We start from the raw sequence: 19,274 nt of genomic DNA, 5'->3' as shown, positions 1-19,274 counted from the left end.
ACGTGCCTAGACAGTGACAGGGTAAGCTCTAATTTACAGAATCTACCCACTTAGAGACTTTGCATGTGCTAAAATACAGCCACATGCATTGAGTAGCACAAATGTTGATGTGCAAGTGGATGCACCGATTCTCAAACTTTGACAAAACACAATGTCAAACTTATAAACTAAGTCATCTAAAATGCAGAGGAGGAAATACATCACTTCCACATTGGTCACCTTACAAGGCATGCCTAGGCACCCAAAATGAGACCGGAATGAGCCAAACACGCAAGAATCCAACTCGTATTTACATGCATTCTTTTGAAATTGAAAAATAAAGATGAGAGGGGCTAAGACACCCTCAAGACAATACATTACAGCAACTATAAGCACCAAACCAAATGTTCCTATCAAAGAAATCAAGATGCAACGTATGCTTGGTCCCAACACCAAGAGCCATAAACCAATACAAATACATTTTAATTCATCTAATTACATTAACCTCCTCATGGGGTATTTCATAATGCAATTACTATGAGACATAGCTCTAAAATCCAATATATTGTTTTCATCATTTTATGAAATAAGAGAACATGGAGTAAAGGAAGAAGGGGAGAAATGAGTGCTCTTAGAATCAATTCATTCAACCAAGTCCATCGGCCCCCAACGGTGGTTAGCAACACTATCTGATCATGTGAAATCCTCAGGTTAATTCCATCGTGCTCGTGGAGATAGTCACAAGGCCTAAATAGTCATGCAAGGAGGTATACATGGATAAGGTTTACAAGAATGCCAACATGGAGCAAACACTCAACAAGAACACCACATCCAAAAAATGAAACATATAGCACATGTAACACAAAGATGCCAACACCAACACAACACCATACCATGGAGCACAAAAAGAAGGAAAGGTGCCCCAAGCAGCAATAGTCATAACAAAAGAATGGGGATGCATCTTGAAATGACAACAATAAAGATGAGGTACCAACAAGAACACCACTAAAGTGCCATCTGGCATTTCTCACGACACAATAACCAAAATGCTGAAGCAACAATAAATTCATAGGGTGCTTCTCAATCTACTAGGACCTAGATACTATTGTTAAGTACACAAAGTGTCATCAAGTGTGCTTGTGGTGACACAACACATGGATTCATGATATTCAGGATGCCAAGACGAGAACATTTTCAAAACCAATTCAAGGAAAAGATTTCCAAAGTGAAGAGGATGAATAACATTCACAAAGATGAAGCAATTTAGGCATATGAGCCATAACAATCAACTAGTGGCCAAACAATGTTGAGTATTAAGAGATATTGCTAGTTATGCAAATACTTCTTTATGATGACAAAGAAGTGGATTTGAAACCACAATGAAGAAAGAAGAATACTTTGAGGATCGAGTAAGATAAGGTATTGCCTACTCATCTTCTACCAATCAAATTCTTCCAAGTCGACATGCCCAAGTTCATCAATGAAACTCATTCACATGTAGACATGTGGAAGCCATTTAATGAATTAATACGATGAATTTCCTCATTGGTTCATCTTCAAAAGTATTTGTATTCCAAAACAATGTAATTTTCCTAGTGGATGACATCAAAGTTTTATAAGTGGTGGTTGTAACAAACCCTAATTAGGGTTTCCTTGATTCTCTTGGTCATTGATTTTAAATCAATATGGGCACTCATTAGATCTGAGATTTCTATAAAAGGCTGGCAAGAGATAGTCAGTTAGTCACTAGCAAGTAATACTATATACGAGATAAAAAAGTGTTGCTAAAACTTTGTTTGAATTCAATATATGACTTCCATCGAAGATATGGTGAATTTTTGGGTTGTTTAAACATGCTGCACAGTTTCTATGAAATATCCCAGATTGTGATAATGCTTCAAATCTGATTTAGATTTTGATTTTTACTCATGTTTTTCCTCATCACAATGTAATAGTGCAACACAAAAACATGTAGATTGAACATGCAAGATAAGCAATATAGATTCTCAAGGAAACTAATTTGATGAAATACTGAGATTGAAAGTTAGCCAATGGGTATTCTTGTGCTATAGAAATGTGTTGTTGTTTACAAACACCTGTTACTGTTACAAATTAGAAAATGTAGAATTCTATCATGTAACACATACTCAAAATGCCTTCACACATAAGATAACGAACACTCTGAAGTTCTGCAAGATAGGTCAACAAATCTCCATGAAAACTGACAAATGATGTGCAACTGTGAATCCTGAGATGAGTTCACCAAGTGGGCTGATTTGGATTTTTGTCCAGAAAACTAAAACTTGTAGGGTTTCCATCCTAGGGCTTAGGGAACTTGCAAGTTGAAGCTCTCAAGCTCTCAAGGGAAAGTTTCTTTGAATGAACAAGTCAAGACTGAATCCTCATTTCACCCTTTCCTCATTTTATAATGCTTTTCCTTTTTGAAAGAAATACTTAAATTTATTTCTCTTTTAATTTACCTCTTTCCCCTCATTGACATTATTATAAAGTCACATTATAAAATAAAACATGTCCATCTGCTAATTAATTCAATTTAAATAATCGCATAGGGCTAAGGTCTATTTAATATTTAATTAATTAATTTATTCCCCTAAATAAATCCAAATAGCCTATGGCTAGTAATCTCCTCTAGGTGATCACTTGGATGTGACAGGGGACATTACAATCTTCCCACCCCAAGATTGCTTGTCCTCAAGTATTCACATGTATCAAACCTGTGCTAAGCTCAAATGTCCAATCAATACGTAGATCCCAAATTACATGTCCATCTGCTAATTAATTCAATTTAAATAATCGCATAGGGCTAAGGTCTATTTAATATTTAATTAATTAATTTATTCCCCTAAATAAATCCAAATAGCCTATGGCTAGTAATCTCCTCTAGGTGATCACTTGGATGTGACAGGGGACATTACAATCTTCCCACCCCAAGATTGCTTGTCCTCAAGTATTCACATGTATCAAACCTGTGCTAAGCTCAAATGTCCAATCAATACGTAGATCCCAAATTAATCTAAGATCTTGGTATGTCTCCCCATGTGCATCTCCTTCAAGATTCCGCTGCTCCACTTTAATATAAACATGATTATGCCCAAAGCTGTGAAGCAACTCATCATGGTTCCAATAAAATAGTAGACCAGACATGCCAATGCCAGGATCCTATATCATCACGCTCTCACACCAACAAAAAGTGGTGGAATAAATGTCTTTTCTCATGCTACCAATGCCATACGCCCATCTAAATATGAAAGAGCTCCCATGGATGTGAAAATTGATCATTACAAGTGTGCAATCAATCATGTCAATCCATCATATGTTTCTGGCAATCCCACTCAAAATGATGTGGCAAGTACCTTCAATGAAAAAGGACAATGGAATTTCATCACTATACCAACCTCCAGCAAAGCAAGATTCATTCCAATCTTTTCAAATCCTCCAACCGGATGCTGTCCTAAATGACCAAACTGATGTCCTTGTGACCAATAGTTTAAATTTTTGAAACAACTGTCTCACCATTATGAGAACTCTAACCCACTGAACTATGACTGAAAATTCCATGCTAAAAAATGTAGAACATCCCTCTATCCTTGTGATGTTCTTGAGGGTAGACTGTCCTTCCATGAATGCTGACATACAAAGTGCTTCTTGCTGTAAGTAACATGGATTTCTAGCTGCCATAATTTCCATTAATTCAGTTCATATGTTTACGTCCATGAGTGATGTTTTCCCTTACCAATTGTCTCCAAAGTGTAGCATGTGAAACAAATCAAACATTGTCAAAATGCAAGATCTTCTTAGAAGACAACCTCTTAGACTCCACAATCAGCTGTTTAAGATAAAAAAAATTCTTATTACCTCAACAATCGCTCTTTCATCGTGGGTGATGCTTGATTAGCAAAATTGAAATGAAATATGTTCTATTCCACACAAATGGATTTATCCATTGTGGCTGGCCCACCAAGTGTGTAACTATGGTCATCATTGTTTTGAACAACTTAATGCCCAAACTGAATTTTCAAATTCACACCTCTTCTCTTGTTCACACATATCAACATTTTCTTCTTGTTTGCTTACTTCAAGAAGACCTTCCTTTGCACACTCAGCTTGTATACATTCTTCTTTTCAAAGAAATAATGATCTCATATATTATTCCCTTTATTTCCTTGAATTGTCTAACTGGTTGCATTGATCCTTGACCTCAGGTGATGTTTTGTTTCAGCAGAAAGCATCTTTACATTCTTGGCTCTTTGCAACGACTCACCACACATATCTTATTCCCCTTTAACATATTCCATAGTATGGTGTTCATAATTGGACCCTTTATGGCTTGAATCCACAATATATACTTCATGTTTGATGCCTTCATGTTCAGTGCCAACTTTGGAAAATTCAACAAGATCATCATCTTTACGTATAAGGGCTGCCAACTCATGATTTTGCATAGGTAAGGGACTGCTATTCCAAATCAGGGAATCAGTCCTTTCTTCATGTGCTTGTGTGATGTCTTCATAGATCTTAATCTCCTTTCCTTTCATGAGTGGATGGTCATCAACAAATGTTGGTTCACTACATACTGAAAATTCTAAATTGCCTCTACATAGCTAATCAGTTTTTGTTGGTTTGACAAAGCCTAGGACAAAAATTTGAACAATATGTCATTCCTCTATGCTTAAACCCTCATATGGCTGAAGTGAAATTTTGGCTTCGTCTTCAAATGAATATTCAGCGTTTGAATGATCTGTATCCTCATCATTAGCGATTTCAATCTGTTCATTGTTGTTATGCCTCCTTTCCTTTTTTTAGCTTCTTCCAAAAATAATTTCTCTAACAATAAAAACATATCCAATTGATAATTTTGAAATGCTTGACTGAAGTTATTCATACCATTCATAATATTTTCCATAAGTCATTTCTTTGCGGACTTTCACTATTTTCTCTATCCCTTTCTTTAGCTGGTGAAGCAGGAAGGAAAGTAGGCAACAATCTCCCATCTTTAGTTTATTTCCACTGATGTAACCTTTTATACCCCTGCTATAGATGTTTGAAATAACCGAATTTGTTTAATCTGTTCCTAGCAATATACCGTTGAGTTCATTCACTACCATGCATGAGTCAAAATACTAACATGGAAAGTAAAGACACCTTCTAGAACTGATCAGAACTCCCATAAAATCAAATCCAAAAATTTGTACTTCTTGAAAATGGCATGCAAAAGTGGCCCACTTCATTAAACTATTTGAAAAGTAATTTGCAACCATTTGGGTATCCACCAAACTGTCATGCAATACAAATCCATCCACTAACTAGGATTGCTGAGAAATAATATGCACTGGTAACCCTCTTCATAAATTGCTCCTGAAGTGACATGCAATCATCCGGGTACTCACCAAATTGCCATGCAATAACATCCGAAACACATGCAACTGCAAAATATGACATGTGCTACTGAAAACCTAACAGACTAGCAAGATCGCCAGCTCTGATACCACTGAAATATCCTAGACTCTAATAATGCTCCAAATCTGATATAGATTTAAAAAAATTCTCGTTTTTTGCTTCATCTATATGTAATATTGCAACACGCACACATGCAGATTGAACTTGCAAGATAAATGCTATAGCTTTTCAAAGAAACTAATGATGAAATATAGAGAATCAAATTCAGCCAATGGGTATTCTTGTGATATAGAAATATATTATTATTTACAAACCTCTGTTACTATTATAAATTAGAAAATGCAGAATGCCATCATGTAACACATACCTGGGATGCCTCCATATATAAGATAACAAACCCTTTGAAGTTCCGTGAGATAGATTGACAAATCTCCATGAAAACTGACCAACGATGTGCAATTGTGAACCCTGAGATAAATTCTCCAAGTGGACTGATTAGAGTTTTCATCCGAAAAGCCAAAACCTCTAGAGCTTCCATCCTAGTGTTTACCGAACCTGCAAGTTGAAGCTCTCAAGTTCTCAAGGAAAAGTTTTTCCGGAAATAACAAGTCAAGAATAGACCCTCATTTCACCTTTTCCTTGTTTTAAAATGCTTTTAATTTTTGAAAGTAATACTCTATTTAATTTCTCTTTTAGTTTACTTCTTTCCCCTCAAAAGTGACTTTACGTTATAATTTGTCATTGGCATTATTGTGAAGTCACTTTATAAAATAAAACATGTGCAATTGTTAATTAATTAAATTTAAATATTCCCATAGGGCTTAGGACTATTTAACATTTAATCAATAATTTATTTAACATTAAATAAATCCAAGTGGCCCATGGCTAGTAATATCCTCTAGGTGATCACTTGAACAAAAGCGGACATCACTGTTAGTTTCTCCATGTTTTAGTTAAAGTTAATTGATTGAAATGGACAATTGTGAAGATGGATGATGGATTTCGTGTTCATATCATTTGATTTTTGTTTTGATTGCAAACAACAGTGCATGTTAGTCTGAAACCCTACTTAAGCATTACGTTCGATGGTATATGTTCATTTGGATTTTGCCAATAGTGGGTATTTGGACGAATGATTATAATATGAAAATCCTTTGTTACCCTTTGGAGATTGTGTCATCTTTGTGTAGTTGTTTCATTTAGCAAAGCAAAGTTTGGTTAAGAAATTCACACATTGAAGCATCATCCATTGATAACATTTCCCTTAGGTAGTAGCCTAGATCCTCTAAACCCTTACCTTTTTTATCTTTACTTGGTTTTGAAGATAGTCTCAAGTTCCAACTACTTTGAGGGAAAACAATTGATAAAGTCCAAGAAGAATAGCGAACGTTTCTTTGTGATTACAAACAAGATCACATTATATTCATTGAGCTGTATTCAATATAAAGCTGCTTGTTCGCATTGTAAATGTTGGGGTTGCCTCATTTGATCACACATTTGTTAAATTGTTTAGCATTTGAAGTTTCTTTGTTTATAATTTTGCATGTTGGAGTTGTCACAAAACTCACATTATATTGGCACTAGGAGGGCTGAACGCTAGATTGTACATATTCACCAATAAAAGCAAGAATCATCAAAAGTAAAATCATCAAGCGGAGAAGCTATCCACTCTCCTTTACACACCTCAATAGAATTGGCACTAGAAGGAGGGCATGAGCATGCAAACATTGACGTTGGACATAACTAATTTGTCTTTCCAGAATGTTTGAGATTACGCCTCAGCAGAACATCATTTGAATTCAAAACTTTCTAGTGTTGAATCTGAGACATGTCAGATCTCTTTTATGTTGAAAATAAAAAAAGTTAAAAAAAATGAAAAATTCAAAAAATCCAAAAATCAGAAACTAAAAAAAATAGATTTCTCAATGAATGGACAGTCATTTCACAGTTTGTGTGGTCAAGACAATTATATTCTTCAACTTCAGTGGGTGTTGAGTATATAGTTACCCGGAATCACATATATAGTTACAAAAATATGCACTATTCACAAGACTCTTGAGCATAATGAGCTAAATTGTTTACTATTTTTGTCAAGATCGAATTGAATAAGCATCAAAGGAATGCATTACTACAAAATTATCCAATGGTGAAGGAAAAAAGTTACACAAAGAATAGTATAAGTTCCTTTGGTTTACTAGCAAGATCACATCATATTCATTGAGTTATATCCAACAGAAAGTTTCTTATTTGCTTTGTAAACCTTGGGCTCGCTTAATTTGATTGCACATTTTTTACATTGTTTAGCATTTAAAGCTCCCTTGTTGAGGAGAGGACAAGACAGTATTTTATTCTGCATATTTGAGTGCTCATAAAACTCACATCAACACAACCCAACTTAGCATTTGGTTACTATTTGGAGACTTTTCTCCTATGCAACATGACCTTTGATCTCCATCAAATATAAAATGTTCTTTTTTATTTCTTCTGCTCATTGATATATGATAATGGCTATGTTCATTTAAGTTTTGAGAAGTTTGGGCCCTCTTAAATTGCCTGTTGGTTTTTGGCTGAATGAAACCCTCGAAGCCACCAAAGAAAGACCTCTGTAGTGTCATCTTGAGCACAACTTATTTGGCGATTCAAACATGTCGTGTGCATTGTCCAATTGCCTTTTTTTACCATAATCACAAATTTACATTAGTTGAGTTGTCTCTTACCCCCTTGCCTCTGCACCAGAATTATCCCAGGATTGTGAGATTACTAGGGTTGCCCCTTATCTCCTCCTACCTGCAACAGAATCATCCCAAAATTGCTACATTAGTAGAGTTTTCTTTTCCTTGTCACTCCTGCACCCAAATCATCCTAAGATTGTTAATGAAGAGTCAAAGACCATTACCCACTCATGGTAAATTTGAAAATTTCTTATCATTTTCTTTGGACATCATCAAGACAGTTTATTGCTCTTATTGTAACTTATGAGTTTGTAAATGGAGCCATTTATCTATTCTTTCCAAAACATTTTAGTCATTGTTGGTTCTAGATTTACAGCATTTATGCTCATGCAAAGAGGACATTTTCATTTTTGCCTTGTTATGTGGGTTCAAGAAAATGTTCTTCTATACATTGATTTTTTTACATAAAAGCTTTTGATTACCTCGTTGAGATTGTGCTAACATAAGTTTATTAAGTGTTTCATGTAGGTGTTAACGATTCTATGTGCTGTACATTGCAGGAATACCTTATGGTTCTGTGAATCTGTTATATGGTGTTGATGAGAATGAAAGCAAGGTAAGATAAATGAAACAAAAAATTGATTTTGAATCCACTGGTTTAAATTGTTGTTTTTGTAATTCGTAAATTGTAAACATATGGTAACATATTGGATAGTTCGTATGCCCATTAGGTGTACGTATAATTACACTGCCTTGTGGGATGGGGGAACAGGGGGACAAAGGGGCCTTAATTTGGGGACGATAGGTGAATGATGGCGGGGGACCGGGAGGGGGTTGTGTATACTATACATATGGTACTTAAAATGCTAATTATGAAAAGATGTATTGCAATATAAGATATAAAGATGTAAAAGAGTAAGTACTTGAACATTGCATTGAATTGGAACATCAAACATTGAACAAAAATAGTCAACACCAAGACGTACCTCATCCTTGGTGGAGGAATCTAGTGGCACCACTAGGGATGTGGGAACGGAGTCCCCAATGCATCCAAGTCTCCGGGACGTGGGGCAAAAAGAGGGGGGACACGTCCCCATGTTACTATGGGTGTACATGTTGGCTCTGTTTATAGAATTTATGTCTACAATAGTCTTCTTCGACTACAAGACTTCAAAACAAGAGTAGTATACTTCTGCAGATCAGTTGGATGTTTTCTTACAAGTTTTTATATTGATGGTGCCCAAGTCTAAAAAAGTCTTTTAACAGACTGTGTTGCTGCATCATTTATGAGATTTACTACGGGGCCACGCTGGTTCATTCTAGACTTTTATTTTTTTAATGAGCAATGCTATTGTAATTGTTAAATGTGAAGTTGGGAATCAGTAAAATACAACTCATTATTTCTTTTAGTATGATCACTCAAGTCATGATAAAACATACTGTATGATAGCGTGCAAGGAAAGTTCAAGTACACTGCTACAGTGTCATGACGATCATCACATCTCTGGCAAATCAAAGTAAAAGCCTCAACACCTTGTCATGAAAAGTCTTCAAATTTCTTACCAAGGGTTTAAGTTTCATAATTTAGGACTATTAGCAATGATGCTTACAGTTATAACATAACAAGCATACATCTCTGTAGTATCTGGAAAGTTACAGCTTAACTAAAGTAGGATTTGATTCCTTAGCATTCCTTGCACGCATGCAAATAACACTGTAGCCTCAGCATTATATACACCTAAATATATACTAACAAGTACGTGCTAATAAAACCTTTATTCTCACAGTTCTGTAATTCTTACATAATCCTCCCATAGGATTAGTTCATAGTTAGAGTAAATGGTAATTGCTGTCATAAAGACAACAATCTCTTCTATTGTGGATTTGTAGTTTGTAGAGATAATCAGGCAGCAATGTGGAAAACCATGGAAAAAATTATGAAAAATATACCTGCTTTGTGATGAATAGGTTGTAATTTAGATGGAACTAAGAAAGTGTTGCATTATAACATGTGAGGAAATCTCAATAATTTCTGCTTTGAGACAATCTTTTGATGCTTGACAACCAAATGCTATCCTTTCTGCTGTAGGTTGGAAATATCCATGCATCATCTAGTTAATGGATCCCAAAAATGTTCCTAAAATTTTGGTTGACATGTTTGTTTTCAACTAGCCCAAATGGCTCTAACCATAGAATGTGTCTACCAACTTGTGCTGCTACAATTGTTTTTGTAATGGCCTTGAATGTTTCATAATACTTGGAATATTACATCATTCCTTCTGAACTTTCTTCTAAACTTAGTTGTGCATCTTGAACTTGTTCTAACTAGAGAAATATGGCCAGATCCTACTTGTGGGAATTATGGCTTAGACAAGCAGGTAAACAATGTTGTGCTACTCTTTGTAGAATTGAGAATTTAAGTAGAAGCCTCCTCTTAAGTTAGTTACGTTTACAGTTTATTCTGGCATCTGTCATGAATTGAAGAATAGTTATAGTGCTTTGCTTTACTAATTTATTATTTTCGGGATTTCAAGATACCATCTCTTTTAGGTATTGCTATGCCCCATTTTCTGGCCAGTGAGTTTTGTTGCACCATTGTCAGCCGACTGGATGGTCCCGACGGTGTTTTTGTAGCCGACGGAATGATTGTCGTCGGTGTTTTGTATTTTGTAGCCAACGGGTAAATAGTTTGTAGCGGACATAATGTTTATGGCCGACGGACTCCTCCAGGAAGGTTCGGCGGATGGTATTTATATCCCGTCTGGGATCATTGTAAATTATAATCATCTACTATTACCGATATTATGAAGCATAATGTATGTCTGGCATATGCGAATATAATTCTGCTGTTCGTGTTCATTGTCTGTATGCTTTGGCGAACTGTTCCGCAGGAGGTCTTCCGCAGCATGATCTATCTGTCTGTTTTCATTGCCGGAAGAATTGTTGAGCTTCTCATTGCCAGAGGAGTGGTTTTAGCGAAAGATTGTTGGAGTTTTGATTCTCATTTGCGGAGGAGAGATTGTTGAGTCTGTGTAGAAGATGGGTGTGCGGGGTTTTCTAAAAAAAAAAAAAAAAAGACAAATTCAAATTGTTTAGAATGAGTTATAGATGATGCCAAAGGAAAGGGGACACATTCGTGGTTACCAGAAAGAGTCTAGAATCGGCAGAAAATGGCAGAAATGGTGTGTTTCGTGCATTTCTGTGTGGGTTGCGAAGTGCTAATTTGGTCTTGGCGGCAAGGGGTGCTGCCCCTCGACCCCGCCGGGGGTGTTGCCCCTTGGACCCCCAGTCGTTGCGGATATCAGTCGTGGGAGTCTGACCAGTTGAGAAGAGTTGAAGTTGTTGTGGGCATGGACTTTCTGTGTACCAGAGGCATTGGGAGTAGGTGTTGGCCGGGAGGCTGTCTTGGTGGATGCATAGAGAGCTCGGGAGGAGCTGATCATCCAATTGGAGGCAGTGCAGTGACACTTGGCTCAGGGTATCGAGGAATTGAAAACAGAGAAAGTAGCACGGGTGGCTATCAAGTTCAGCTCGAGGAGACAGTATTGTGTTAGCAGAGGCTACAGCTGTAACGGGATGAATGTGGAAGTGATGTGACAGAAGCAAATTTTTTGTTGTAGTCACTCTGTTAATGTATTTTGTTTGTTAATTTGTTTCAAATATTTTGTAATTGTCGTCCAGAGACGACTTTTCTTTTTGGGGGGGATGGTGTCAGTCGACTGGATGGTCCTGGTGGTGTTTTTGTAGCCGACGGAATGATTGTCGTCAGTGTTTTGTATTTTGTAGCCGACGGGTAAATAGTTTGTGGCGGACATAATGTTTGTGGCCGACGGACTCCTCCGGGAAGGTTCGGCGGATAGTATTTATATCCCGTCTGGGATCATTGTAAATTATAATCATCTACTATTACTAATATTATGAAGCATAATGTATGTCTGGCATATGCGAATATAATTCTGCTGTTCGTGTTCATTGTCTATATGCGTTGATTTCTTTACCAGTACGGTAAACAACCATTAGCCGTTTTGCCTTGGTCCCATGGGCAAACAAGGTTTTCTATATTAGTAGAGCAATTTTTGGCCTAGGCAATTTCAGCTGTAGGCTAATTGGGTTTGCTTCAGTGGGGTTATGGACACTTACTACTATTAGTAAATCAACAGGTTCAACATTCTTGGCATCACAAGGTTGGACTAGGATCGTCTTGTTGAGACCTTTACGGCAAGCTATCACACATGCATATCCAAGTCTGCCTAGTTAGAAATTTAAATGCCTGAAGATTTAATGGAATTATTATATAGTGACTTTATAGCTTAAGTTCATATTGTTGATGTCACTTTATTACCTATGGGCACTTTATTTCCTTAAGTGGGGGAAAAGTTTTATTTTTAAAAGGAAATAAAGAAACAGAAATGGGAATGTGAGGAGTCACCTATTTATTCTTAAAAGGAAGATGAGGCTCATTTCCAACATACTTGGGGTTTGTGATTTGGATTTCACTCTCTCTTGGAGAGTATTTTCAAAAGCTTCTGCTTTCTGCAGGTGAGAGGATGAAAACCCTCAAGCTTGGGCAGTGGATAGAAACCCATTGTCAGTTGGAGACATCGTGCAGGTGTTTCCCAATTCTTCCAGGTTAATCTTTTCTATTATCTAATCTTTTTGTAGTTCCTATATCTATGATTAGATTTTTTGGTTATTTTACTGAAGAACTTCAATGAAATATTAATTCTGAAAATGTATTTCTGTTGGAGATTTAATGCAATGATATTTTGGGACTCTTTTATCTAGTTGTTTATTGGAGTTTTTGGCTGGTGGAATTTGAAATACATTGCAATATATTTTTCTTTAAAAATTTCTGAATTTCCATAAGGGTTTTGAGAAACTATTTGGTTAAGGATATTAGAATGGTATCAGAGTAGATTTGTTGTCATCCTGTTGGGTATAATCAGAGGTTTCATTAGAAACATTTTTACAGAAAGGTCTTATTAGTGACAATATTCTGAGCAATGCGCAAAATATTTTCGTAAGCAATATATTGCAAATGTGGCAAATAAATATATTCATCCCTATGCGTACACAGATTTGAAGACTGTTGCATTTAATTGTCGTGAATAAATTAATCATCTTGACAATATTAGTGTATCTGAGTTTGTCTATATTGTGTGCCGATTTGTTATTTGGCTTCTAAGAGCCTATGCAAACATTATTATTTGTTGGGCCTGGAATTATTCATCAAGAACCAAGCCTCATACTTAGAAATTTAGAAATTTGGCTGACATTTGAACTTCTTGACGACAAATTAATATCAATGAAGTCTTGTTACAACGATCTGTTTCAAGAATTGTTTAATGGTTCGGCTTTAAAAACATTAAATGGGGAAACCATAGTATAATATTAACTTTTGTGGCAAGATATTGAGCGGAACTATTATGAGGGAGCATCTATTATTCTTTATGAATGCATTCATTGGGTATATCTAAAACATACCTTTTTTACTAAGATGGAAAATAAGAACACATTCTAGGATTTATAACTGATTATCATAACATAATGACATGAAGCAGTTGAGAAACAATACATCATAACTATATCTCAAAATTTAAACAACGATTATAACCATTTAATATGAAGATAAATAAATTAACTTTCTAAACTGAATTCTACGATTTCATCTAAAAGATACATTCATTTCAATCACATCTACGACTATACATTTCAAGTAATGTAAAGGTACTTGCAAGTAAAAGATTTAGAATACATACTGAGCTAACTGAATTAACTGATGGTGTGTTGTACAAGCCTCAACATCTGGCAAAGAGGAGAAGCAATAGCATTGACATGGGCTTAACCTCCCACCGCAGACCTTAACATATCCCCACAAAATCTCATACAAGAAAGGCCCTCCCTACCCGGGATAGACTAGGGCACCATAGTCCTGCCATCCTAAGCATACTAGTGTTAGAGTGTCAGCTAAGCAGCAGACAAGGCCTCAATACTTTTATCAGCCTCTCTTATGTCGACTAGCACTCTCAACCTCTAGTGATCATTTATGGAAAATGTGCCTCTATACTACCTTGGCGAAGGATTTAGGTGGGTATTAGACAACCCGATCACCACTGCTCGATTTGATAACTGATTACATTGTGGACAACCATGACCTGACTTGGACTTATACATTGATCAATATTTTAAACTCTGATTTATTGTTTTATTTCCCTTTCTCTTGCAGGATTTCCTCTCCTCTTCACCAATGTATATACTTGGCTTTATTTGGCCTTGGGTGCTTCCTAGGAGACTGCTGATTGTCATGGGATTCTGTTAAATCAGAAGATTGTTTGTGGTACTATGTTGAAATATACACAACTGGTACATATAAAAAATCAAGGAAATAGAGGATATTGCAATGCAGTTTTGCACATCATAAAGCATTATATATTCCATCAGCTGGGCATTCTTTGCCCCAATCTTATAGCAGTCGATGCTTAAGTAACTGATCCCAAAGAAAGGTGTGAAAGAAAAGAAGAGGCTGTAGCCTCTCAAAGCTAATCAAACTCAATACTCAATATTAATTCTGCATTTAAAAGGAAAAAGAATCTTGAACGCAAATGCATTTCACATAATGCGGATAACATGATGGAAGTTATGTGACTAATCGATATTGCATCATTCACAATGCTAATGACTTGATGGGAAAATACATGACCTGATTATAGAAGAAGATATAAGACCAGGTGTTGGTGTAGATCAATCACTGTGAAATCTACAGCTCCACACGAGTAGGTCGGTTATGAATTTCTGTGATATGCTCGGATGGAAACAAAGAACAAGGAGAATGGAGGCGTGAGAATGAAGAAGGAGAACACATGAGGAAGAGAGAGAGCTCTCTCTCTACCACGAGGATGGAAAATATAGTCCCCTTGCTGCTGTTACAAGAAAAGTGCTCGACTTGCAGTTACGAGAATATTTGAATTCTAATTTCAAAAAAGAAAAAGCCGTTGAGGGTGGCAATGCCCAAGTTGAAACTTAAGGAAAATATATATCGTTCTCCATAATCTTTGCATGATACAATGTTATATATATGTGTGTGTGTGTGTGTGTGTGTGTGTGTGTGTGTGTGTGTGCATATATAATATTATGTCCCCATGCCTTGATAATTTGTCAGATGGTATCTATATATATCTACATGCATATGTAATTTGATAGTACATATAATTTTTTTTTTTTTTTATCATTATACTCTCTCTAGTTACATATGCATGTACTTATATATACATATAAGCACAATTCTTAGACGTTAGAGTATCATGGTGGCATCATATGTATATATAAAACTATAATGGTGAGCTCAAACGAAGTCTCAGAAATGAAACAAGGTAATAGTTCTTCCAAGGTATTAAAGGTTTATATTTCTCTTGTTATAAAGTTGACCAAGTAGCTCATGATTGTCCAAGGTGTACTTTGTTGCGTAGTCGTTAAATCCTTCATCAAGGTAGTTAGAGATCATATATATATATATATATATATATAAGAAAACTATAATGGTGAGCTCAAACAAAGTCTCAGAAATGAAACAAGGTAATAGTTCTTCCAAGGTATTAAAGGTTTATATTTCTCTTGTTATAAAGTTGACCAAGTAGCTCATGATTGTCCAAGGTGTACTTTGTTGTGTAGTCGTTAAATCCTTCATCAAGGTAGTTAGAGCCCATACCTGATAATGTGAAGATGGACTAAATTTGGTGCCCCAGTCCTTGAATCCTCTTTAGCAATGCTTTTTCCCCCTTTGTCTGCTCCTGTAACCACAATTGCAACATTTCCACAATAATAGCATGTTCGCCCATTTAAATTGATATCAAGAACATAATAATTGATAATTGTAACAATGGCTAACTACTAGTAATCAAGTAAATAAGTATACATAATGAATCAGTTGACAAATCATTTTCACATGAAATAATAGTTAATCATATTTCCATGAATCAGACTAACAAGTCCTTTTCACATGAAATAAGTGGTTAACCATAACTTTCATTTCACAAGATCATGACATTCAAGAGTTTTAACTTACCATTGCACAACTATAAGATTATTTTTAAATAGGTCAAAATTTGGGATGTAACAGTAATAATAATTTTTTGAGCTGGACATTAGAAAATTTCTACCAATATATTTTCTTTATTGTAAATAATAGAACGAAAAGACTAAGTTATGCTGCCTCGATATAGTTGGTATTTGATTATTTGATTATATTTTGATGGAAATATTGAAGGCAGCGCTGGGCTTGACTTTAGCCTTCCATTGTGAGTTTTAACATTTCAGTGAATCGTGGGGCCCAAGTCTTTCTTTGGCTGAGTGTATTTAACCTTACTTTATATATGCCATAGATTAATGGGAGCCAGAATAGTTGGAGCGGATTTAATTGAAGTTTAATGAAAATTATCAAAAGGCCCAAAGCCAGATCTAAGGCAAATATTCAATTGAAACTTTAGAAAACTTTATGGTATGTTCTGTGCATTCGAATCGGGAAATGAAGTATTTGGCACAAGGATAGAAATTATCACAGGCTATATCCAAGCGACATAAGATTCAACTGTGTAAGTTAAGTGCATGTTTGGGTTTTCTGAAGCTTTTGCCATGCATATAAATTTTGGCCAGAATTAATTCTGGCAACCCATCCCAAGGCTATGATTGTATAAGGTTTGCCAAATGTCTTATGTGGAAGCCTATACCAAAGATGACTGTAATCCTGGGCAAATGACTGATGTGGTGGATGATTGATTGTAATTATATAGTACCAGATCTTTTGCCTCAAGCACTACTGCAGATTGTCTGTGCAACAACATGTTATATTTTGTGTTAGATATCGGAGCTGTTATTTTATTTCAATGATTGTGCTGATTAAGTTTCCTTTTTAACCGAAGGACAATTATTTCCTTGGATAGAGGAATCGCTGTGAGAAGCATTCAGTTGGCTATTCTGCTGGAACATCAAAGAAGCATTTATTCCGTCGGGCATTCGAATTTGTGCAAGGTGGGTCAAGCTGTGTGAAGTGTCGTGTCTGAAGGAAAGACTGTTTTGGAACTTGGCAGAATTGGTAATTGGTACTAAGCAGACTATTCCATGTGAAAGATAGCAATTGCTAAATTCTGAAACTCTTCTTTTGAAGCATTAATCATATCTATTTGTTGATTCTTTCATCTTATAAATTTCAAAGTCTACCAATCTGGAACTCTATTTGAAATCAATAGCTGAATCTGCAGTAATTCTGTGCAAAGATATTCTATGAATGGGGTGCCTATTTCTTACTTTTCCAAGTAAAGTAGCCTGGGAAAGTTATTATTAATTTTGAAACTGTAAAGGCCATCACAACTCTCTAAAATAGCAATTACATCTTCATGAAAAATGTTTGTGAAAATGCATGAAGGATAAATGGTAAAAATGTTGCAGCAGAATTTAGGAAAGGAGCTATGAAACTGATAACTGTTTGACAAAATACCTGAGAAAGAAAACATAACATTTTATCTTGATCTATTGGCCACCGTGAGCATATAATGAGGGAATATCTGAATAACTGGAATCTCTTCAGTCTGAACTCACCAATACAATTCTGATCACCTTATCCTTCCTATTATTGGTTGATAATTGGTAAACAAATGCTGCTTCTCAATGATCTGGAGTCTACATTTGTTACAGTCGCATGCAGGAAATCAGCACCACATATGTCAACACATCAATTTGAAAGAGCAGCTATCCAGATAAATTGAGGAAGGGTCTAGAGGTATAGCTATGGGAAAGATATACAGTTTGGATAAAGTCAGAAAAGACCTAAAAACACAACAGTAGTTAGTCCAAAATTTACAACTCGATGCAAGAACAGATATATGTGACATTTGTAATGGGTATAACAAACTTCTAGCACAGGTTCAAACAGATTTACCCCTCATTGATTACATGGATTTTTATCCAAAGCTACAAAACAAGACTGATATGGCAAAAAAGAAGTATTATGAATTGGCCAAAGATCTTCTTCCAAAAGATGGATTGCGAAAGTTTGTATGAGGAGTTTTCAGCAAACCAAAATCAGCTCATAGGTGGCCTTGAAAAAGAAAAGCAACCAACTACCACTGATTTGCAGCCTTCTCATGATCATGTACAAGACATTAAATTTGATACAGGACTATTGATTGGTACTATGGAGGTTCACGTATCTTGTGGGGCTGCCTACACTAGTATTCTTGATGAGCATGATGATAACGGATTGGAGAAGACTATCCAATTAGCCAATAACGAGGACTTAACATTTTTTGTGAGTGTTGGTAACTTGGTGCTGATTTTGATTCAGACTTAATGGTCTCTACATATTGTTATGGATTCCTTTTGTGATGGGTTTTCTCTTGTACATAATGATGCCCCTAATTCCTATACATAGCTGGGTATGAAAGATGACATTTATGATGTGGATATGTATGATGAAACACATTCTCCCACCTCAGGTGCACTTGACTTATCTCATACAACTACTAGTTCACCTTATTTGGAGTCTTTTGAAAGTGACTGAAAATAAAATTGTTGCAGCTCTGTCACATTTTGATATGAGATGGTTGAAAAACATTTTTGGAAGGATCAATTAGATAGAAGACAAGGGACTCAAAGAGGAGTTCTCACATTTGCATGTGATAAAGGAAGGGATGAAAACAATGAAATTAAACTATCTACATGTTCTTTCATATCATGATAACCTTTTCAATTTCACAAAGATCTATTCTGAGGCATTAAGGAAGAATGAAGAAGAAGTGGACATCCTTTCTTGCGAGCTCACAAATGCTAAGGACATCTTGGAGGATTCCTTAGGAACATTTATGAGGTAGAATATCAGATTGTTGAGCTTAATCAGGAACTAAATTTGGGACGCTCTACCTTGGCGCAACATTCTAATGTAGGAGATGAGGAGGTTGACAGTGATGACAATGAGAGGGTTGATCAGCATGGGCATTTTTCATCTACATTTAGGGGGCACATAGTACCATATGATGAGTCATTGACTGAGGTTGAGATTATGCAGTGTGACTATTCAGTGAGGAATGCTCATCACTTTTTATTTGATCCACATGTGGAGGATTTGATGAGGTGCAGATGTGGATTGGCTCATAGTTGGTATCATACATTGTGGGATGGTGGTTTTCCATCTCCACAAGATAGGATGATGGGAGA

General features: G+C 35.9%; 1 protein-coding gene across 1 annotated transcript in view; it reads left to right on the top strand.

The window, feature by feature from the left end:
• Positions 1-19,274, top strand: part of LOC149538458 (Glycosyl hydrolase family 47 protein) — a 187,914-nt gene that overhangs the window by 103,155 nt on the left and 65,485 nt on the right. Inside the window, exon 6 of the mRNA XM_089799786.1 lies at positions 8,630-8,685. Coding sequence (XP_089655912.1) covers positions 8,630-8,685 — 56 coding nt within the window. The remainder of the gene's footprint in view (positions 1-8,629; positions 8,686-19,274) is intronic.

This window comes from Cupressus sempervirens, chromosome 9 (assembly GCF_028749045.1).
Source record: "Cupressus sempervirens isolate cs-2001-9-10 chromosome 9, ASM2874904v1, whole genome shotgun sequence".
Taxonomy (NCBI): Eukaryota; Viridiplantae; Streptophyta; class Pinopsida; order Cupressales; family Cupressaceae; genus Cupressus; species Cupressus sempervirens.
This window is presented reverse-complemented; position numbering and strand designations above follow the sequence as displayed.